Source organism: Anoplophora glabripennis, unplaced genomic scaffold (assembly GCF_000390285.2).
Source record: "Anoplophora glabripennis isolate ALB-LARVAE unplaced genomic scaffold, Agla_2.0 scaffold97, whole genome shotgun sequence".
NCBI classification, from domain to species: Eukaryota; Metazoa; Arthropoda; class Insecta; order Coleoptera; family Cerambycidae; genus Anoplophora; species Anoplophora glabripennis.
The window spans coordinates 803625-828711 of record NW_019416215.1 but is presented as its reverse complement, the minus strand read 5'-3'; the positions used below and the strand labels follow the sequence as shown (position 1 = coordinate 828711).

The 25087-nt window shown below is 33.3% G+C and overlaps 1 protein-coding gene across 1 annotated transcript in view; it reads left to right on the top strand.

Moving 5' to 3' along the window:
* The window catches only part of LOC108907318 (protein apterous-like), a 53593-nt gene that overhangs the window by 15241 nt on the left and 13265 nt on the right, over nucleotides 1-25087 (top strand). The window contains exon 2 of the mRNA XM_018710944.1: nucleotides 12202-12416. Within this exon, the coding sequence (XP_018566460.1) occupies nucleotides 12202-12416 (215 nt within the window). The remainder of the gene's footprint in view (nucleotides 1-12201; nucleotides 12417-25087) is intronic.

The window sequence follows — 25087 nt, the reverse complement described above, 5'->3', positions numbered from 1 at the left end:
TTAATCACAACGTCAAGAACGCCGCCGGACGTACCACGGGGTTCCCGGAAGACGACCCCTGCAGAGTGGCGCCAAGGAGCAGGGACTTGCTACCAGCAACTACCAATATACCTACGATCGACTCCACACAGAGGACTCTCCAACCAACACTCGCCCCGTCAACACGCCTTTTTCATACAAGTTTTCTTTCTATGCATTAGTTTTCAATAAAATTCTTTATTATTACCGTTGGGAGAGCGTTTATTTCTTACTGTACAGCGAAAGCAATCCTCAAAGTAAAATTCAGTAATTCTTAAATGCATGCAAACTACAACATATGCTCAAAATGTCCCTATACATCCAATTATTTCATCGCTTTGTATAGCGTCCCTCAACGTTCTAATATCAGGCCGCTGTTATTTCTAATTTACATTAACAGTCTATCCTCGAATGAAGATTTAATACTGACTGATTTAAAAAACACATTTATGTTGTATCATTCAGGTTCAGGAGTTCAATTATGGATAAAGAAGAGTGTTTTTTTGGATTGCCTCTATGAAGAATCAAGGGAGTTCAGTGAAAATATATCACCTATAAATATAAATACTTCTACTTTAAGTAAATGCGAAATTGGTGTCAAAATAGTATTTGATGATGATTTTGTTGAAATAGAAAATATAATGTTAAATAGAAGAAGTATTTGCTTTTCAGATGCCATGAAATGGAGGTCTATTAAATTTAGGTGTTGGGTGCCGTAACATACCGAAATACAACTTAAAAATTACTTTTACTATACATTTGCATAAAAAAATTGTGCACATATTTTTTGTAAAATTACTAACTAATAAACACTATTATTATTTGACGGTATACCATGTCATATTTGTGAATTTTATTACTAATATGAAATTAAGATATAGAGACGTTCTTCGCGCTCTCCTTCCTTCCTATTTAGATTGTCAGTAATACCAACAATTGATTACTGTCTGCTTAACTGAAGCGATGATCTTAGCCAGCTTTATGTACATATAAACTCTTAGAAACTTCAGTTGTTGGTAACTTTTATAGAAGTCTTAATAATTTTTTAAGTAGAAGGTAATACTATTTTATAGGCGCCAGCTTTTCATATGAATTATTAATGACGAAACTAATGACTACGTCATATTCCAATTACTCCAGATATTCAACGTTTCGATATATACGAAGTCGTTCAAGCAGCTTGTTGTTTTCCTCATAATCTTAATAATAACCATGCAGGCAAATGAATAATGTATGCTCCCAACAATGTATTATTAGTAGCAAATATCATCTTTCAATCATGACTATCTTTAATCAGTTGCATCCATTGAATATGGAGATTTAATTGGAATTTACTCACAACGTACACGCTTTGAATCATCATTGTAGCCAATGAATATATTTATTCAAACATAAAAATGTCTACTATTCCGCACAAACAGGAAACTTGAGCATATCACACGAAATGATATTTAATTTCAAGTTATAAACTTTAATAGCATAGTATACCTGCTGTTTATATGCATTTTGAACGCGTTTTTATAAATATGCATACAGCCACTTTTGAATTAATTATTTGGTAAATAGTTCCATTAAACTTCACAGGAAAGTCCTTCGTAATTATTGTATTCAGTGATTTATACAAGCAGCAGTTTAGAGCCACAGTAAAATGAACTTATTAATATTGCAGACAATTATTATGTTTTTAGACAAATGTCTCCTGCAAATTCGTTTATATTTATTAAAATATCACCGCGAGAAGTAGCAAATGTTATTATCAATATAAAAATAGGAAATGAACTGAATTAGCAATAGACTGTTCATTACCTTTTATGAGTTCTGTTTCCAAAAAAACAATTACGGAAATAATTACCTAGTTCTTAGATTTAAGTAAAGTTTTCGACTTCTTGTCACATGAAATTTTAATAAAAAAAATTAGTATTTTTATGTTTATCTCAAACGACAGCATATATCTAATGTACTACAATAATACAAAATCAAATACCCTGGAAGTGTTCAGCAGAGTTCGGTCTTGGGTCCTCTACTTTTTTAATTTATGTAAATTATCATACCTATCATTTTTTACGGTGATATTTCAAGCATACTTTTCACAAATAACAACAGAAAATGCAAATTTTCTATGTTATTTAATTATGTCTTTGTTGCCATCATCATCAAATTATGTTTTTCAGTAACAAAAGGACTGTTAACATTTCCAAGACTGAATCGATGATCTTCAGTCTTCTTAACTTGAATGGCATGACATCCTGAATATGTCAAAGTTCTTGGCGTTGATTTGAATCCTAAGCTATCGTATACTGATTATAATTGTAAAAAAATTGTTCTATATTCTTTGAAGTTTGGAAAACAAAGCTTCTTTTCCGGTTTTAAAAACCGCGGCAGCCTGATTCATTCTATAATACCTTACGGTATGGAGACATGCAATGTTTACTTTTTTTAAGAGACAAAGACCATAAAATACCAAAAATTAATTGATACAGTTACTTCCCGGCTATGATACAGTTTTGGTGATTATCTAGTGTCGTAGAATATGCAATGAATAAGGCCATCGACAAATAAGAAGGAAGTAACTGCATAGTGCAGTTTCTGTTTAATAATAAATTGATAAATACAACAGATAGTATTAAAGCTACGGTAGCAAATCTTGTTTATTAAAAATTTACCTACAGCATGTAACTACCGCTGCTGCGCTGCTAACTTATTTATTACATTTTTGTCAGTTCAGTGTGTAATATATTAAACAGTTATAATTTATTCATTCAAATCATTTCAAAATACGTTGATAAAATCATGTCTACCATATGTCCATAATCTATTAATCACTTGTCACAACAGACTGATGCTATTAGGAGATACAGAACTAAGATATATTTATAACTTGTAGATCGAAGATTCTAATGTTCTCATTATGAACAGACATTGCTCAGGTATGTATGTGTATGTTGCAGCTAAAAATTTATTAAACATTATTCTGTAAAATTAATAAAATAAATAGGTTCACTTTCATATTTAATCGACAACACTTTCAAAATATTCTCAGTTATAAAGCGTGTCCTAAAAATAATGCAGGATCTGATTTGTGCGCCACTTTAATTGTGAAGAGTTGGCAGTATTGCGCTGGGTCGCATGTTGTAGTAAACACGTTGTGGTTAGACAAAATGGAGGGCTATATGACGGATGAACGAGTTAAGATTGTGAAAATTCATTACAAGTACGGAGAGTGTGTAGCTGAGACTGTGTGCAAATTACTTGGAATTTTCGGTAGAAGGAACGCACCCAATGAAACAACTGTGAAAGATGTTGCCAAATTTAAGGAAATGGGTTCGGCTGTAGACAATAAAAAACTCGTACCGACTGTTCAGCCGAAAATATTGCTATGGTGAATGATAATGTAGCGGAAATTCTCGTAATTTCAGTGCACCTTCGTCCACTGCAATTAAAAATTCCAAAAAGCACAATGTAGCGGATTTTAACGAAATATCATATCTTCATTCATTCAAGATTCAGCTAACCCGGGAATTGAAACCAGATGACCTTTTAATGCGCCGGACATTCGTTGATTGGTTGTTGGAGAATCAACAAGTGGACGGTAATTTTGCTAAGAAAATCATCTTTAGCGATGAGGCGCATTTATATCCTAGTGGATATATGAACAAGCAAAACTATCGAATTTAGAACAGAGAGAATCTTTGGGTAATTCAAAAAAGACCACTGTACCCAAAGAGGACAATGTGGTATTGATTTTACGTTGGTGGGGTGATTTCATTTTGAAAATGAAGCTGGAAACGCAGTGACTGTCAATGGAGACCGACATCGAGAGATGGTATTGAACTTTTTGTGGCCTTATTTGGATGGCATTGATTTGGATAACATGTGGTTCCAGCCAGGATGGTGCCACCTGCCCTATGGCACATGAAACTATCTACTTATTACGGCAGAAATTTAATGAATAACTCATCTCATGTAACAGTGAAGTGACTTGGCCACGCCAGGTGACTTTTTCTTGTGAGGATTCGTAAAGTCCAAATTATATTCTGCTCAAATGAATACAATTACTGTATTAAAGGCAGTAATTCGGAGAGTTATCAACGAAATTCAGTCGCTGGTATGGGAAAGCGTGATACAAAATTTTCTTAAGGGAAGTCGAGTATGCCAAATGAGTCACGAAGGACATCTGTCTGATATCCTTTTTATATTTAATGACAATGTCTACCCTTTAAAAACATGTAAAAACTTTGCTAGCTTTTCCATGAAGGGTGTTTTCAATTTTCAAATTAGAATTATACTGGGTGGTCTTAAATTGTCTTGTGATATTTTCAAGACAGATCCCAATATAAAGGTAATTCTTTCCGAAAATTTTAATGAGAGATATACTTACCGTTTAACGGTGGTGGTGGTGTATGTAATATTTTTTATGATATCTTTCGGAACATCTTAATATTTCAGACTTAAACTAAAGGTATCTGGACACTAACTTAGGTAGTATTAATCTAATGTCACATTTTACGTAAGGCGTAGTTTTAGAGCAGTGATTATCACTATTTTATTCTTAATTTTTCTGCTAGTAACCAATTTTAAACAATTTAGAAAGTAGAATTAAGGGCGGACCCACTATCAGACCTTAAGGCCATTACGGTTCTTGTTGGTTCTAGACCCAGCAGGTGCGTCTCCACAGAGCCTAGCTCAAGAACAACAAGGACAAGTCAAATACTCCTAGCTAAAAAAGTGTAAGATAACTCTGTATCTGCGGCGACAGCTGGCGTAAATGCCTCGACATAACCCGAAAGACCATCGTGCTTTAAATATGTATGTGACATCGTATTTTTATTGATAAAGATATTAAACAACTAATACAAACTACATCTACTTAAAAATATTTATAGAAACCATCACATACACCAAAATAAAAATGAATGAAAGAATTAAACGTTCAGTAAACTGGATAATGCTAACTCATAAAAGCAAGAATGCCAATTTACCGTATAAACGGAGCTAATACAACTTTCATCGCAGCAGCAGTTTAGTTGATGTCTTTTATATTCCTTCCCATGGTACGTTTCTCAAGCATTTTTATGGATCAAAATAAGTTTTTGCGTATTTGGTCATGGTCGACTTCCAGTAGATTATTCTAATATATATCTGTCTGCTGCTGACATATTTGCGAAACCTCGTTGTCCATCTATATCAAGTTTTAACTTTTATCAGCATTGAAGAGTTAAAATTATGTTTCCCAACATGGTGGTCTTATAATAAAAGGACTCTTTATAAATGTACTGTATAATTTATTATAAACTACCACAATTGTGAATTTTATTCAAACTTAAAGGTTAAATAATCACAGTAACAGAAAAAGTGGGCTGGACTGTGGACGAGACCGTAGTGCATGTAGTATTTTGAGCCTACAACCCTGTAATACCATAACCCGGGATGTGCTAGTGTGTAAAATTACGAAAGTCTAAGGAAACATGGATCATCCCATACGTCAGAAATCCGACCCAATACTCGAGACGTACAATGCTTATAAGATTGTTGTTTAAACATGCATACTACTATCACTAAGTCACTTGGGTTTTGTTCTGTATACATTTGGTACGTAGGTATTATCCTAAGTTTGAACTTTGGGGAATTATTCATCCTCTCACTTTATGATTTCAAGCTTTCTTATTGTCGAAAAACCTATAGGTATAGTAACATTCTTTTATACATTCACTACTTCTTTCAGGTATATTTACTGCCAACTATCAACGGTCAACATTTGCATCCATGTGATTTGATGTTATCATTTATATTCTCACAATTGCAATGAACTTATTCTCCTCCTGCCAACTCATAGTCATGTAATATCGGATCCCTGATGTATGAAATCCATGTTTCTATAGAATTTCATGGTTGTATATCCTGACACTACGGGTTTTGGTGTTTGGGGAGTTGTGGAAGCCTGCCAATTGATGTAGTTTCATAGTTATACATCCTACAGGGTTATGAATCTAAGTCGTTAAGAATTCGAATGGTTTCCCAATCACGGACAGATTTAAATCTAGGAAAGAGCTTTCCAGAGACGTTTTTGAGGATTAAAACACGAACCAATCCGGGAAATCTGACTTTATATTCTACGGGATATATTTTTTTTATCCAATACTTGTATGGAATAGCGTGGGCAGGTAGACGTCATATACACCGATTTCTCGAAGGCCTTCGATCGCATTGATCACGGCATACTCCTCCATAAACTCGAAGTATACGGGCTTTGTGGCAACTTTTTACAACTGTTTAGCTCATATTTGTCAAATCGTCTTCAGTATGTCACTTACAATGGTTTTAAGTCTAGCCTGTGTTCTATTACTTCTGGAGTACCTCAGGGTTCCAATCTAGGTCCCCTCCTATTTTCCATCTTTGTTAATGATATTACGACTTACATTGACTGTCGCAAACTAGTTTATGCCGACGACTTAAAAATCTTCTCCTCTATCTTAACTGATGATGACTGTCTTCACCTTCAAAGTCAATTGGACAAAATAGTCCTTTGGTGCGATTCAAATAATTTTGTTTCTTTTTCACGTAAACTTAAGCCCATTATAGTCAATTACAAAATTAACTCGGACGTCTTAGAGCGTACAGATACCATAAAAGATTTGGGAATTTATTTCGATAGTAACTTTACCTTTTCAAATCATATTCAATATCTGGTGTCCTCAACACTTAGTACGCTGGGCTTTGTGATTAGACAAGGTCGTGAATTCAGTGATAATGTTGTGTTGTTTTCATTATTTTACGCGTTTATCCGTCCCAAACTGGAATACTGTTCTCAGGCTTGGATTGATTTTTATATTAACCAAGCCAGTTTAATTGATTCGGTGCAAAAAAAGTTTTTGAAATACCTCGCATTTCGCTCCGATGGCGTATATCCTGCTCGTGGATGCGATTATAAAATACTACTAACACGTTTCAAACTCGACTCGTTACAATACAGAAAGCACTTCCATAGTTTGAAATTTTTACATGCACTAGTAAACAATAAAGTCGACTGTCCCGAGATTCTAAGTCAATTGAATTTCTCAACAGTTAGGTCGGCTTGCCGCTCTCCACTTACTTTTTATACTTCTGCTTATAATACCAATGTGGGATTGAAGTCTCCTGTTTCTTTTATGTCACGCAATTATAACTTAATCTGTAATTCTTGTGATATATTCAACTGTAGCTTGCAACATCTGTACACAGCTTTTAGAAGTGTCAACAATTCATTATTGTTAACATAGGTAGTAGTTGCAGCTTTTCTTTTTCTTTCTTCTTATTTTCTTTTTCATTTGTTGTTACACTATCTTATCGGTATGTTTGTTGTATTTATTCTTTACATTTTATTCTGTATGCTCACATGTTAAATAATATATTATATACTTTGTCCTGTAATTGGTGGTTCACTGTTGGACAAATAATTTAAATAAATAAATAAATAAATAAATAAATAAATAAATAAATATAATGATACTAATAGCTCGGGAGCCAGCTTTTGCCAAATGACTAACTCAAAATAAGTCACTAGTAAGTTATGACTTATAATCCACTAGTGACTTATAGAAATCATAAAAAGACAAATTTTTGGTTTTTTTTTGTAATTTTTATTAGAAAACCACTTTGAAATAGTAATAAGTCAACAAATAACCTAAAATGCTACAAACTTACAATCTACCTCCTTATTAATATTAACATTAACATTTGTGGTAAAACCGTAATTTGATGCCAAAGGATTATTGGAATCATTTTGTGATTGTGGTAAATGTATAGAACAGGTTGTCCCTTTGCTTGTGCTTGCTTCAGGAGTCTGCACCCCTTGTATCTTTTTAGCAATATCAATTTTGCTGGAAATCTTCTATAGCTATAATCTTCTGCCACGGTAGATGACTTCCATCAACCGTGGTGTTTGAATGTTGTAATATCCCCTCCAGCATTGGCCAAGAGAGTTGCAGATGCGCGACGCAAGTCATACCCTGTTTATAAATTAGAATCTGTCAAGCCCAAAAATCGCACAACAACATTAGGGATTTTTGATAGCTTATTAATACCAACACATTGACGTGTGCATTTTCCCTTTTGAAAATTGCAAAAGAACCTTTTATGTTGCACATTTTGAGGCCTTAGCGTAGAACATCTTCTAATTAATTCAATTGGATTAACAGAAAATCCTTCATTTAATACAGCGGAGCTTCTTGGTTTGTTCGTTTTAGTATTTGAAATCATGATGTGGATATACTGCCCTTTGTCCTCTATATTGTCTAGGCTTAGATTGGTCAATTCCTCGCAACGGCAAGCGCCAAAACCTTCTAATATCAACGCCACCTAAAAACAACAAATTTAATAAATATAAGTCAGTTAAACTATTCAGTAGAACCTAGCTTATTCATAAGATGATCTTCGTCTAGGGTTTCACGCAAAAGTTGTTCGATTTGTTCTCTTTTTGATTAGATTTTTTTGGTTTAAAATGTTTGTGCTTAGACTTTAGAAATGCCACTAGACTTCCAAATTTAGAAATTTCAATGTTCTTGTGAAGTCTCAAAGTTGACTTCAACATGGAATATTTAGTCCAAATGTGGATGGAGCTAATTTCTCACTTAAATTGAAAAAATAAGCCAGCAAGACATCTTCATTTACGCCTTTCACCCCTTCTTTGATTTTCCAATCTTGGAATTCCTTCAGTTCTTTGTTGTATATGGATTTTGATTTCTCCGCAATGATGCCTGCAGTAGCCGCATTAGCTTTTTCTAAAATTTCAGATGGAATTTCCACATTTTACATTTTTTCAGTCTTGGTTTTAGGATTTCAACGTGATTTCAACTCAAAAAATATTGTTTGTTTACTGACAACCCTTGATTACAGTCCCAATATAGGTTTTGTAATATTTAAAAATACATTAATTTCGTTAAATTACTTTTTCTGACATTGACAACTTGAAATTTTAAGTTACTTATTTATTATTAAAACGAAATTCTATAAATGTTTGGATAAAATTTTGTATGGCACTCGTGTGTTACGTCATGTAAGTCACTTGGGAAAATTAGTTCTCTCGGGGATCAGAACGTATTTATTGTAGATTTACCTCATCGTTTACAGTGTATTTCAATAGATTATAAACATGTAAGCGCTAATGGACGAACTTGTAATAAATTTAATAGTAGTTCTAATACCTGTCTCGATTTTATAAACCAAGTCAGTTTTGTAAAATAAAAAAGAACCGTACGAGAGCCGACCTCCTCACGGCCGTATAGACCCAAAGCCGGTGGCTGTATCTTTGTTTGATGAAGACATTTTTATCAGTGGTGGTTTCTCAGTGTGGACGTTTTATAACAGCGGCGTTCATACGGTCGTGTTGTGGAGCGGACGGTCGTTTTGTGTACGGTGTAATTTACGTTTATGGCGACTCTGTCATCAAGTGTCGATATAGGGACCGATATATGGAGCGAGTCTAGCCTCGGCCCATGTAGACGTTAAAGCCTTGCAACAGGTGCATATATATTATTTGGCGAGAGAACGTAAAGAATGCGGCCCAGCCTGTCGCCGAGGTATCTAACCTAATTAAAATCGGGATCCTATATTATTATTCTTTTATACGTTTTTCACAGAAAACGTTTCGTGAAGGTGTAATTTACGTTAGGAACTCTTTTATGACGTTACGTTGTGGTGAATGAAGCAGACAGTTGTATTCAGTGGGTTGAACGGTTTTGAATTCACTTTGATTAATAAAATTATGGTAAAGTATTTCAAATTTCATAATGAAAAAATAACATAATTATCATATATTGCAGAAAATGTTAAAAGAAGCATTATTTGGTAAATCTTGGACACAATGTAATTCTTTTGAGTATTATATTATGACTATTAAGACTTTAATCAGTAAAGAAATTTTACCACTATAGTAAATAGACTATTTATTAATAGTCTATTGTTATAACAATATATTTATTGTCTGACTGATCAATATTTTCTGACTGATCCATTAAAATAGCATGATGCGACGTACTACTAGAACCTGGAGCTGAAGTGTCATTGTAAAGAATCCTGTTGGTTATTTCATTTTTGTTACTTAAACTGTCAGCAATATAACTTTCTGCAATTGTGTCTGATTTCCACCCACCATGCCTCTTGATTACTAATACATCAACTCCTGTATTAGCCAGTAACGTTGCCGATGTTCTTCGGAATAAATGGCCTGTATATGTTTCAGGATGTTCTAGTTTCAAAAACTGTGCAATCTTATTAGGAATCATAGAAAGGGTATCCTTGCCGACTGGTTGGTTGTAGCATCTACCTGCTTGATAGTGCATAAAAAAGTGTCAAATTTCAGTTTTAACTGGCAATTTAAATAACGTCAAACGAATTTTTGTTATTCAAAACCCGCGACGATAAAAATATTGACAATTTCGATTATCAGTGATTACAACATGTAACATTATATTTAAACGGATTTTACACAGAAATGGTACATTCTACCGATATGAACCAATAGTACCTTTTTTTAATAAAAAATTATGAAATTTCATACTTTTCAGTCAAAAGTTAAAAAAGTCAACGCATAAAAAAAATATGGTAAATTTTACCACCCTCCCCCCCAGTGTTGGAACGTATGTGATGAAAATTTGTAAATTTCGTTTTAGTAGCGGACTGAGCACGTAAGAGTTAAGCTAGTTACCAAATTTTATAAATTTATCTCAACTGGTTTCGGAGTTATTTAGAAAAAATCATCATCAGAGTGGTCCCTTTAAGTGGCTATAACTTCCTTAGGAAGAATTTTTGGACCCACGTTTATAGAAAGAAAATGTAATCTTTATCGACATAGAAATAGAAATAGAAATGTAGAAATGAAAGAAATATTAGATATAGAAATATTACCTTACCCTGTAGAAATATTACCCCCTAATTTTGGGACACCCTGTATTTCACTCACATTCGTACCATTTCTACAGATATACATCAAAATAGCTGGATCGGTTGTATAACCTTTGACAACGCTGGTCGAGGCATTAGTCTGCAAAGTAGTTGTTTTCCAAAATATTTAAAAAATTTTGTTTTGTTGAGTGTGACAGTGGTCTTGCTCATAGTGTTTGTCAATTTTGTTGCTCTCTAGTAAGTTGGTCATATTAATGGCCTAGACATGAAGTAGTAGTGACCATTTGAGATGTTGCACCTTTCTTGCTACGTACTTTCAGATTTAGTTTTTTTTTGTAAAATGTTGAAATACATCCGTAACTCTACTCTGTGATATTTTATATTAATCAAATTGCACCTGTGTTATTTTGAACTTATCTTATCTTAAACTTGTCAATCACCAGATGTTTCTATAAATTTGCAACAAAAAAAAAGAACTTTTTTTGTTCCTAGTTCGATAAAAAGTATACCAAGTACGACAAATAATTCATTATCATTAATACTAGCTTTAAGGCAATTTAACTATCAAAATCTATTATAAAATATAACAATTATTAAAAAAAACAGTACATTCATTAGCTTCTGACATTGCATGTTTGCAACATCATAATAATAATTTTATCAACTACAATGGAGTAATTATGCAAAAATAAATCGTTATAGAATTGAATCACTTATTCAAATTATAGCAATTCAAATTGAATTATTATAATTATAACAATAATTTATTCTAACAATTATTAAAGAAATGCTAGAATGCTTACAATAAAGTAAATTTTTTAATTGTTGCAAGGACTGATATTTCAGTTATTCCCAGAGATAATTTTAATGACTATATCATCTTCTACTAAGTCATCTACTTAAACATAATTTTCCCATGCGAATGGTCATAACGATACCTTCTTCCTGAATTACTTAGAATGCCATTTGATTTAACAAATGCACCAAACTTATCATATACTTTCATCATTGAATTAGTTTCGTGTTTAAAATTTACATTTGCCTACATTGATATTTTAATTTCTTACAAAAATATCTTGTAATATATGTGCCAGATACTATATAAACAGATTAAATAAATAGAATTATGTATAACAATTTTCGCCTTTATACCTAGTAAATTTTAGATTAGATTTGGATTTTTTAGTTACTATGCCAAATATAAAGTACTTCACATGGTACCTACCCTCACATACATGCTTTTTTGTAAATTTTATTTGCTCTGTAAGTTTTCAAATTGACTTAACGCAGACGAATTTTTTGCAGATTTAAATTCCGACTATCTGGACATGTCGTTCGGTCGATCGCCGGGCGGTCCTGGCCTCCACGGTGCCAGTCAAAGGACGAAAAGGATGCGGACGTCCTTCAAACACCACCAGCTGAGGACCATGAAATCCTACTTCGCAATTAACCATAACCCCGACGCGAAGGACCTGAAGCAACTATCTCAAAAGACTGGCCTCCCCAAGAGGGTGCTACAGGTAATTCAATCTCCTTTGTCATTAGTATTATTTATAAGGAGTTTATATGCAGCTACAAATCACCCGAGTGTTCGTCTCGCTGAAATATCGAGGCCCCGGGCTAGCCGCAGTCCTTAACGAGGACTTAAGACAAACAACCTCAGCGGAGTGAAAGATTTTAATAGGGCCAGTTTTTAGAGCTGGCGGCCTCTCGCTCGGCTGGAACGATTGTTTATCAATGGAAAGAGCTGAATTTGCACTCTGTTCTGTTGGTTTACTAGCGCAGCAGTTCAAATTAGTCCACACTGTTTGTCTGATCAGCGCAAATTTAATGATGATCGCCGACTGATAGTGAATTGTTTAATTTGTGCAAATGTGCGCTTGTCCGCGAGTGCTAATTGTTGGGAGTAATACAAAACAGTTCGCTGTAAACTAATGATATCGATCGCTTTACCTTCTGTCTAGTACATTCGAGGAAACACGTAACATGCAGTTTGTGAAATGTTTAACACGTAGAATCATACATCGAATTACCACATCACGCAGAGTAACAAAGTATCTACGCTTTGCGTATGACGCCCCTTCATTAGTGACATATGTAAATGCACAATAAATAATTAAAGACATGAAGTTACGTATCAAAAATTTACTAAAATGAACAACAAAGCCACAGTGGATCTATTTCAATTCAAACAAGATAGAATTTAGTTTTTACTGTCTCGGTTGCAAGGGTTGGAAGTTATCTCTTATAATATATATATAATTTTTTTCTATCGAGCGTTTAAATAAAAACGTGGTCGAAGTTGGCTCTGACACATTGGACGTAGGGAGTAGCTTATAGCGACCAACTTAACCTCATTTCTCAACGAGCTGTATAGCAGCTGTCAGTTTCAATAACGTTAATGACTATATAACTTTATTTTAAAGAATAATCGTGATAACAATAACAAACAATTAAAGGAGCTGCGGAAAGTGTCCCCCTCCTTGTTATAACAATAAATTAAAGCAGCTGCTGAAAGTGTCCCCCTCCTTGTTCCAAGCACTTTTCACACCTGTTCCTCAAAGAATTAAAGACATTTTCTAAGATGCTCGGGGTATTGTTAATTTCACGAATCTTGTCTATAAGTCGAGCCTGCAGATGGTTTAAATCAGGAATAGGCAGTTCAAAAATAGTGTTTTTAAGGTAAGGCCACAAAAAGAAATCACACGGCGTAATATCACATGACCTCGGTGGAAATTCATGTTCAGCATTGAGACTTATTAGTCGATTTTGGAAAACTTCCCTCAACATATTCATCGTCTCGCCTGCCGTATGTGCCCTTGCGCCATCTTGTTGAAAGTAAAAGTTTGTAATTTCGTTTTCTTCCAGCTGGTTAACAAAAGGAGCGATAATTTCTTCTCTATACCTTTGCGCAGTAAGAGTACCATTAAAAAAAATAGGTCCATAAATCCTCCTTCGATTGAGAGCACACCAAACTCCAATTTTTTGAGCGTGTAGAGGGCCCTCGACAAAAAAGTTATCTGGTTTTTCAGAAGACCACATTCTCATATTCTGTGAGTTTACGTAACCACTTAAATGAAACCAGGCTTCATCAGAAAAAAAGGTGATATTATGAAGTTCACCGTAGTTGTTTAAAAACCATTCACAAAATACAGCCCGTCGCGGAAAATCAACTTCATGAAGTTCTTGCTGACAAGTTAAACGATAGGAGAACAAACGCAAATCTTTTTTTAACACTGTGTGGCAGGTACCGACTGATACTCCCACCATTTGTGATAAAACACGTACAGAAGTTCTTGGCGCATTTTCCATTATTTGTTGGACATTTTCTTTTAATTCTTCAGTCCGCTTTTTAGGTCGGCCGCTTCCTTCTTTTCTTGTTACACTGCCCGTTTCACGAAAAACATTAACACAACGCTGAACTGCACTTTGAAAAATTTTGTACTCAACAACGCCGGGAAATTGATTTTGAAATTCTATGAAACATTCCTCAATAGAATACTTCCATATTCCATCAATCTTGCGTCCATTTCTAAAGTAGGACTCTATGATAAACACTTTTTGTTCTTGAGAAAACACCATTTTAAACGCTTTTTAAAACGAAAATATTCAAATTGATAGCGGCGATATAGCGCTTTGACAGATGACGTTTAAGTTCATTTGCTATACGCTACGCCCTACGTCCAAATTTTCAGAACCAACTTGACCACGTTTTTATTTGAACGCTCGTTATTTACAATTATAGTAACTTAGATATCTGTTTTAGATAACTTGATTTATTTGAAGTGAATACGGTTTCCCCATTTTTTTCGTTAGTTTTGTACAAAAGAAAAATAAATAAAATAGGTCATAGTACATGCAAGACTGCTCTAATGATCAAAGGCAGAGTTTTTATTACGATCGAAAGAATCGAAAAACCGTTAATATAACACTAAAATATAATAAAAGTTGGAGATTGCCACCTCCCTTCATTATACAAGACTTCATGTGTTGAAATATTGATATCCGGTTAAAAACTTCTGAAGATAATTAATAACGTGGATTTTTGAATATGTTACGCCGGTTTCTTGTATAAAAATATACAAAAATCAATAGGATTTATATTGGGTGTTCGAGGAGGCTAAAACTGAGGTCCGCAAAGACCTATCTTGCGGTTCAAATATGCTTCGTTTAAATATTGTAAAGCTCGATTTTTTGTTCGAACAATTAATCCTCAAACTTTATATACTTTATATTATCTTTTGCTATAAATTTCAATCAAATGATTGAACAGTTAAATCATATACAAAAATCTATAGGATTGAAATTAGGCATTCGAGAACGCTAAAACAAATCCGCAACAACCTATCTTCGTTTAAATATGGTAAAGATCGACTTCAACCACTTTTTAGAGATTCCGATTAAACACAATGTATTCATGGGAAATTAAAAATTTATAACATTTCTAAACGGTTCTGTAAATTCTAAATCATACTACAAAAAAAAGGTATACGTGTCGAAATTCGGTAACATGTACCATTATCGAGAAAAATGAAGTTGAATAGAAGCAAATGGGGGATAATTTCAGCATATACTGTAGTATTTCAAGTTTTGCTCATTTATTTAATTGTGCAGCTGTTTTGTTCTGTATGTCTCCGAGTCTGTTTTTTTCTGTTTTTATCACTTTCTTTAAGCATTCATGTACATCAACAATTCAGTCCATGCAACAATTGTTTATTTTAGTGATGGTAGTGTAGTAGTTTACAAAATCTAAAATTAGTTATTAATAGATAATTAATTACCATAATCCGTTTATTTTGATTTACTTTTTTAAATGTTAGTTTACAAGCTGAAACTTGAAAATAAATTTCAATTTTTTTTAGTTAATAAAATGCTTTACAATTTAACTGTTTCATGTGATACGTAAGAATAATTATAGTCTCAAATGCAAATACTGTTGGTAATTAAATGTCTTCAGCTCATTCAATGATAAAGTACACTTTCAATTTAATATTTTGTTAATGTACTTGTGCCGCTTTATGTGAGCAAAAAAATGCTACTTGATTTTTCTTGAAAATGGTACATGCTACCGAATTTCGACAAGTATACCTTTTTTTGTAGTATGCTTTAGAGTTTACGGAACCGTTTATAAATGTAATAAATTTTGACTTTTAACATATTTTTCTTCGATTGTACCCCTCCAATTACCTGTATCGGCGACACTGCTTTTCAGAAATAAACCGTTTGCACATTATTCTTAACGCACAGTTGATGTTTACTCGTGTACAAATTCTGACATTTTTATCTTTAGCCGATTTAAAGATAATTAAGGAAAACCATTTGGAAAGTAACTTCAACACACTGTATCTCGAAAACAGGGCGTCTAAGAAAAAAACGTTACATAAACTACCCCTATTATTTTCCCATGAGGAACTTGCACACAAGTTTTTAGAAACATGAACGGGACACCCTGTAGTTTATGTTTGGACAATCAATTCTGAAACACCCTATATACAGTACTAATATGTTTTGCTACAAACTCCAGTCGATTGATTAAACAGTTACAAAGTAATTTGTTTGAAGTCATCGGTCGGTTTGACTTGATTGACTTGACATTAATTCTAATTACTTGCAAGTTTCAGTTTTCAAATGTCAAATCAAGTCAAGTGTTTCAACATTCAAATATTAATTTATAAAAATAAAAACGACACATGATTCTTTCAAAAGAGTGAGTCATTGCAGCTTTCCTAAATTAAACTATTTTATTTTAAACATTTTCAATAACTTAGTAAAAGGATGGTCAAAAATATTGATTACCAATCCTTTTAAATGTTTGACATATTTCTGAGCACCCTGTCCAAATTTATTTTTCTTTCAAGTTCACCAAAAAGGAACTTAATTGTTTAATGTATCCGTTATGTTAATGTAATAGTTATAATAACTATGGAAAATGTTTGTCCATTGCTGCTAAAGGCTCCATGTTTCTTTAAGTAGTCAACAAGCCAAATGTAAATGACATTAGAAAAACAAATAATTTTTAGTAAGAATTAGATTAAGGAGGAGAAAAATGAAAATTTTACTTGAATTTTACAATTAATATATTATGAGTATACAATTGTATATTTTTGTTTTAAACTTTTTTGAATAATATTTCAGTATTTTTCGAATTGAAATTAAGTTAGAAAAGCAAGAAAACTCAAGTAATTGGTAATGATACAAACTCAAGAACTGAGTTTTTGACTTGATTTCAAATCAAGCAGTTGCCATAATTTATAAAAATTACTAACTATTAAACAAAATGGAGGTGTGTCATTTTACTCCGCGTCAAAAAAGTTGAGGTAAATATTAAAAAACTCATATCAAATATCATTAGCTCGAAATGATCAGATCAGAAGAAATCTGTCAACTCTTTGAGACACTCGTGCAATTTCTGCATGCTTTCTATTGAAAACAGAAACTCAAAATATAAATGGTGAAGTACAAGATATATTTTAAAGGTAGGGGTTGGTATAACTCCATTAATTTTATTATCTTAATTTTTAATGCTACGCTTGTGAGTTACTGTACGATTGTAGTAGATCATGGAGTTGTTTATCAAGTGAGTGTCCTTGTAACTCCCCATATTTTATAGTATAGTTCAATGACTACGCTAACAAGTGTTACGTAAGGTTGTGATGCAAAAGTATAACAACGGCAACTTTTACTACTCAAGCATATTATGACAATTAAGTTTTACTCAAGCTGCTGTACAGCAAAACGTATCTAAGTGCATATGTATCCGAGAATACACTTCCTAGCAGACGTATAAAATTAAATGGTTCTAAAAACTGTTCAAAGACTTCGCCACAACTAAGAGATGCATATCCCTCTCTGAGTAATATACTGGAGGATTTATCCAAGGAGTGTCTATTTAACTCTTTATTTTATAGTTTAGTTCAATGACTACGCCAACAAGTGTTACGCAAGGTTGTGATGCAAAAGTATAACAAGGACAACTTTTACTATTCAAGCATTATTATAAATAAATGGTTCTAAAAATTGTTCAGAGTTCGTCACAACTAATAGAAGCAAATACCTGTCTGAGTAATATATGGGAGAATTTACCCAAAGAATATTAATTATATAAGTAGATTTTGTTTGTGCCAGAAAAGAAACGTGGTAACTAAACATGCGTTTTCCCTTTAGCACGTAATTACAATTAGTACCACAACTATTTTCATACAAGTGAGAAACCCCCATAATTAACATAAAAAACAATTAAAGTACTTTGAAATGTCCTTGCAACAGCGTGTTAAAACTCATTCCACACTAATGTCTGTTTTTTAGACGTTATTCATGCCGTCTTAGCATAGCTAAACATTAATAGAATACTCGGTACTACCCATTTGGTTACGTTAAACTAGGCATTACATTGAAATTACTATACGTGCGTCGACGGCTATAATTTTAAATAAACTATGTGTAAAATATATGTAAGTTATACCAAGACGAAATTATTATTATATTCTTGGAAAGTGCTTTAAGTATGGTAGGACGACTGAAAATCCGGCTTAAGGACAGAAAATTACATTTATTATGGCAGCGAAGCGCTCTCTAGAACAGAATACGAATAATAGGCATCAGACGAATCTGTTATCTCGTTACGATCACGAAGCCTTAATGGGACAGATTTGGTTTCGCATGGCCGTGATTTAAAATCATTACGAAAAACTCTTTCAAGAAATAACTAGGTGATAGATTTTTGTAGGTATTTATTAAGTGGCTTCTATTTAATAAACAAACAAATATTTTCCAGTAGCACTTGTAAATTTTGAATACATTTTTACATGAGTTCTGTAGATACAATTTTCAAAATAAAAAAATTAAAATAGTAGTCACTTGAATTTTGCATATCCCCGTGATTGCACTGATGATTGCTGAAATTCTTTGATTAAACTATGTCAACCAAAATTACTTCTCAGATACCAAATTTCAATCCATAGTTCACACTCCCATCTATTTCGTAGTTAGTTTAGTAACTCGGCTAACGATTACGAACACGTTAAATACGATTGTGATGTAACAGTGCAACAAAGGCAACTTTTACTGCTTAAGAATATCGTATATGCATGCATGTATATGGTTGGGTTATCACAAAATATTGTGTGGATATTTTTACCAAAAATCGCTTTCATCTATATTATTATCCAATGCAAATAATGAGCTTAGTTTATGGACGGTTCACTCGTCGAATCTCACGCCATGTGAAGGTGCCCTTACGGAGGACCTGGTTCATGAACGACGAAGCACCTCGCATATTTAACTTAATTTCCTACTAAATTAATTGATTGATTGAATAGGCAACTGGAAGATAATGGAAGAACGTTATTTTAGGAATACTAATATCAAACTTTAGAAAAATCACTGGGTCATCAATCAGATTATGCATTATCTTATGCAATAACAACATATAATAATTGTAATGCCTACAACTATTTAAAGTATTTTAGTTATGTCTTTCAAGGAAAAATTCATGCGACTTGCCAATTTCTGGATAATCACCATCAACTTGATGGGTTTTCAAACTATACAGGGTGATTCAGTTATAATGTCATTAATTTTAAAGAAGAAGAAGCCGATCAAACGCATTAGAAACGTCCGTGTAAATTACGTTAGTCTGAAATTGATTGTCTAGTGTTTCAGAAATCAACTGAGTAACATTTACAGGATTAGTAGTGGTCGATCGTCCCTTCATAGATCTGTGCAGATGAATGGTTAATGTTTTTCTAACACTATAATAAAGTCGATTGTGTAAGATAATTTTTAGGACTTTGCAAAAATTAGACATGACCGAAATGGGTCTAAAATTTGAATTTCTTCTCTAACTGATATGTCTTATATAAACAGCAGAGAATATATGATAAACATACTATTACGTGCTTATAAAATAAATACACTAATGCAAAAAATTAAAGAATTTGTTGTCCTGTTGTATAAAACTAAGTAACTGATTCAAAAATGGCGTTGTAAGAGCCAATTTCATGATGTTCTAAGTAACATTGACGTTAACTTTAATAATTTACATTCAGAAGATTCTAAGTACTATCACCGATATTATTAAACTAATGTAAAAAATGAAAGGGTCAAAAGAATTTTCGAACTTTTTCCATGATTTTTTGCCATACTGTATTTTGGTGAAAAATGGTCGTATCGGGAATTAAAAAAAAGCATTTGGAAGCTCTAAGATTCTTGTTTTTACATCTTTCGGTCAACATTTTTTAGGGGCTACGGTTATCATGCAACTTTTTTTCAGCTAAGTCATTGCATGGACCTGATAGCTTGTTTATTCAGCTTCAATTTCCTTTTTTATTTAAATTTCGATACGACCACTTTTCATCGAAATATCGGAGTTTTAATAGAAAAGGATCCTTTTGTCTTCAATCATCGATATCTCGGTGACAAATGGTCGTACAGAGAATTGAAGGGCAGTTTCGAAAACTGGAATAAATTTACATCTTTTACACGTATCTTATGGAAACAGGAAAAAAATGGTAATTTATGGTTTTTTAGAAAATTGATGGCTAAATTAGAAATATTCACGAAATGACTAATGTTAAGCATGACTTTTACAGTTCGATATGTGAAAAAATTTCAAAAATTAAAAAAAAGGAAATTGAAGCTACATAAACAAGCTATCTGGTCCATGCAATGGCTTAGCTGAAAAAAAATTTGCAAATTTTTTTTATCGCGCTATTTCTTAGAATTGCATTATAACTGTAGCTCCTAAAAATTTTCCACAGAAAGATCAATTAACTAGAATCTTAGAGCTTCAAAATGCTTTTCTTTTAATTCCGGACACGATCATTTTTCATCTAAATACAGTCTGTCAAAAAATCACAGAAAAAGTTCGGAAATTCTTTTGACCCTTTCATTTTTTACATTATTTTAATAATATCGGTGATAGTACTTAGAATCTTCTGAATTTAAATTATTAAAGTTAACGTCAATGTTACTTAGAACAACATGAAATTAGCTCTTACAACGCCATTTTTGAATCAGTTACTTAGTTTTATACAACAGGAGATGCAGATTTTTCCGCAGCATGATATAAAAATATAACTTTTGACCAAAAACGTACTTAGAACTATGTGGAACTCGCCCTACGATGTTCCTAAGTAGTTTCATAACAAAGGAAGTAGACTTCTTTGAGAATAATAAAGTTGTCATTTGATCCGTCTGTCTGTGCTAAATTATTGGCCTGATGTGAATTTTTTATGAATCACCATCATGGTTAAAATGCAAATGACGTATTCAAGGTATCTGGAATTATATTGTCACTTATACAGTCCATCATTCTTTACGTCTGTTTCGGATAGAGCAAGCATTACTTACAATCCTATGGTATTCCACAGTTGCTTTGTATAATGCGTGCCCTCTGTTTCGTTTTAGACCAGCCGTTTAGGATAATTAAGAAAGTGCAGCTTGCACCGCTCCGTGAACGTTAAAAGAGTTCAAACAAGCCGCATGATGTATTAGACGAACCTTAACTTACCGGCCCCGCGAATCTATCACTCAAGTGAAGCTTTCCGTACACTGAGCCAAGTTATGCTTTCTCCCGATTCACGCATTGATGCGGTTTCACACCGGCTTACTTTAAAACTTAGGTGGCCGGTAATAAACCCAGATTATCGCCATTGTTGTGGGTTACTTCTGTGTTAAGCTTCTTCTCCTCTTTCCGAGTTCCTGTTATTTATGGTTATCTGTTTAAGATGTGGAACGAATGCGTAATATATGTATGGGCGACTGTGCTATGAGGCACGCCGGAGTCTAGCGACTATTTCTATTTCTGCTAATTGCCGAAGGCGGCTGTGTCGGAATGTTCGCGATGAGAAATGACTGTCGGCTGACTGATTGCCATGGAGACCGCCGCCACCGTTCACTTGATCTTGCTATGTTCTCCTGCTTGCTCACTCTATCGATCCATATAAAGGACAAGATGGCCGTGTTTATGCAGGCTTTTATATTTTATCGAAAACGAAGGGTACCTACACTAAGACAACTGGTTTATATGATTTCCACAGGTAAAATTTAATACACGCCAAATAATGTAACCAACGTTTTCATGTTTATATATTTATTAATATTTAACTACAGTTGACAACGACACAAAAAAATCTGTAGCAGAAACGTTTTATGTTGCTACGTAAATTTCAAAATTATTTTTTAATGAAGATGATTATGTGCAATCGCCAAATAGTGTAACTTAAATCGCTAAATCGCTAAGGAGTGTAATCACTAAATCGCTAAATAGTGTAATCTAAATCGTTAGTCTAATTGCTAAATAGTGTAACATAAATTGCTAAAGAGATTAATCACTAAATCGCTAAATTGACTAATCGCTAAATAGTGTTATCTAAGTCGCTAAATAGTCTAATCGCTAAATGCTGTAATCTAAATCGTTAGACAGTCTAACTGCTAAATAGTGTAACATAAATCGCTAAAGAATGAAATCAGTAAATCGCTAACTAGTGTAGTCGATAAAGAGACTAATCGCTAAATAGTGTAATCTAAATCGTTATTCTAGTCTAATTGCTAAATAGTGTAACATAAATCGATAAATAGTGTAATCAAAATCGCAAACAGTCAGACAGACTAACTGCTAAATAGTGTCATCTAAGTCGCCAAATAGTCTAATCGCTAAATGGTGTAATATAAATCGTTAAATAGTCTAATTGCTAAATAGTGTAACATAAAATCGCTAAATCATGAAAGAGTGTGATAACTAATTCGCTAAATGGTGTAATCGCTAAACAGACTAATCACTAAATCGATAAAGAGTGTAATCATTAAATCTCTTAATAGTGTAATCTCTAAATAGACTAATCGCTAAATAGTGTCATCTAAGTCATCAAATAGTCTATTCGCTAAATGGTGTAATTTAACTCCTTAAATAGTCTAATTGCTAAATAGTGTAATATAAATCGCTAAATCGCTAAAGAGTGTAATCACTAAATCGCTAAATAGTGTAATCGCTAAACAGACTAATCGCTAAATAGTGTCATCTAAGACGCTAAATAATCTAATTGCTAAATAGTGTTACAGAAATCGCTAAATCGATAAAGAGTGTAATCACTAAATCTCTTAATAGTTTAATCTCTAAACAGACTAATCGCTAAATAGTGTCATCTAAGTCATCAAATAGTCTCTTCGCTAAATGGTGTAATCTAAATCGTTAAATAGTCTAATTGCTAAATAGTGTAATATAAATCGCTAAATCGCTAAAGAGTGTAAACACTAAATCGCTAAATAGTGTAATCGCTAAATAGACTAATCGCTAAATAGTGTCATCTGAGACGCTAAATAGTCTAATTGCTAAATAGTGTAACAGAAATCGCTAAATCGATCAAATAGTCTATTCGCTAAATGGTGTAATCTAAATCGTTAAATAGTCTAATTGCTAAATCGCTAAATCACAGAAGAATGTAATCACTAAATCGCTAAATAGTGTAATCGCTAAACAGATTAATCGTTAAATATTGTCATCTAAGTCGCTAAATAGTCTAATCGCTAAATGGTATAGTCTAGTCGCTAAATAGTGTAATCTAATTTAATCGGTAAATAATGTAATTGCTAAATAGTGTAATCGCTAAATATCATTTTGTTTTACTACTATTTCGAGTATTCTCTTCAAACACACATGTTATAGACAGAGGAAAGTAAAGAATAGTTGCTTAATAATCAACTTATGGCATGATTAATGTCTTACTCTAAGAGGACGCAGCATACAATTCTGTAAATATTGTTTGCAGAATTGAATTATTTGCATTGCAAAATAGAGGTTATTTATATCATTCCTAAATGTGAGTATTAAAGTGTAGCCGAATTAGAGATCTCCTTCCGTTTGAACATACTTAAATTAGAATCCGCTTTGGTGCACGCTGACTGAACGTCTATTAAAATACCTTAAATTATCATCGCCCATTCGAAACCCCCTGAATCTGGCGAGTCTACGGCCTACTCGTATTTCTTGGTCTGTTAAATCAATACCTCGAAAGCATATCCGAATAGCACACGCCTTTTTAAATCCAGCCACCCACGACTGGAAATAAAATAAATCACCGAAGCAGTCGGCAGTGTTTCCCCTTCGGGATGCGGCGTCTCCAATTACTACACGCCACCGACGAGTCGTCTTTGGATTTTCTACCCTCCAAGTTCCCGAGGGATTTTCAGTTGAACAAGCGCACGGCTACTGAACGGGGCCCCTTTCCAGAGGACGCCATTTTCTTTATGTGCTTTAGGGATGAAAAGGAGATTTTTTCTGAGAGGGTGTGCTGACGAATTTTTCGTATTGATTGGCAGGGTCGGGGATCAAATTTAGATTTGCTTTGTTTTCCGAGCGCGGCTCCGCAACGTGGCACGAGTCTTTGATTCTGAATAAAACTTCAACTGGCCTGCGAGGCCTACATGTTACATAAAATTGAGTTTCTTCACTCTATGTGTTCCAAATTTCTATACTCATTTAGTCTAAAGTAGCCAAATTAAATTATAGTTATAATTATAATATTATAATTATATACAGGTTGTTTCAGTTCGAGTAAATCAAACTTTAACCACAAATAGAACTTAATAAATAATTCAGAATTGCTTTATAATGCAAGGGTCTAAGTCTCACCGTTTTCACTATACAGGGCCGTATTGGTCGGTTTTTAAAATCATATTATTTACGAAATCTTTGATATGCTTATGAAGGTGATTCAATTGTTCAAATATGTGAAATGAATTTAATTACGTATTTTGTTTTAGATCGTTGCGAAGTACTGCCAAGATTTAAATTATTGTCGTCAACATCAACGACAGCTTTCAAGACAGAATTTTGTGAAAACTTCTATATATCTAAGTCGGATATGTTCGTGTCATACCAGACCTATATACGGACCGTAGAAGACGCGTTTTGTGATTCTGATTTTACTTCTTGCAGTTTAATATTTGTATTATGGAGTCCATTAAATTTATTACCAGTTTTATTGTTATGTTTAAAGTGTAAAAAACATTTATTAGAAGAAACTAATTTATATGAAGATTGGTTAAATACATCAGTAACATATTATAAGTTGCATAAAGATGAACCACTAGCCCATCTAGATCTAATCCATAATCATACTAAAGGTCACGCTCATTGTTATATTTGTGGTTTCGACGTTATAGACTTTAAGTGTCCTAATACAATTTATGA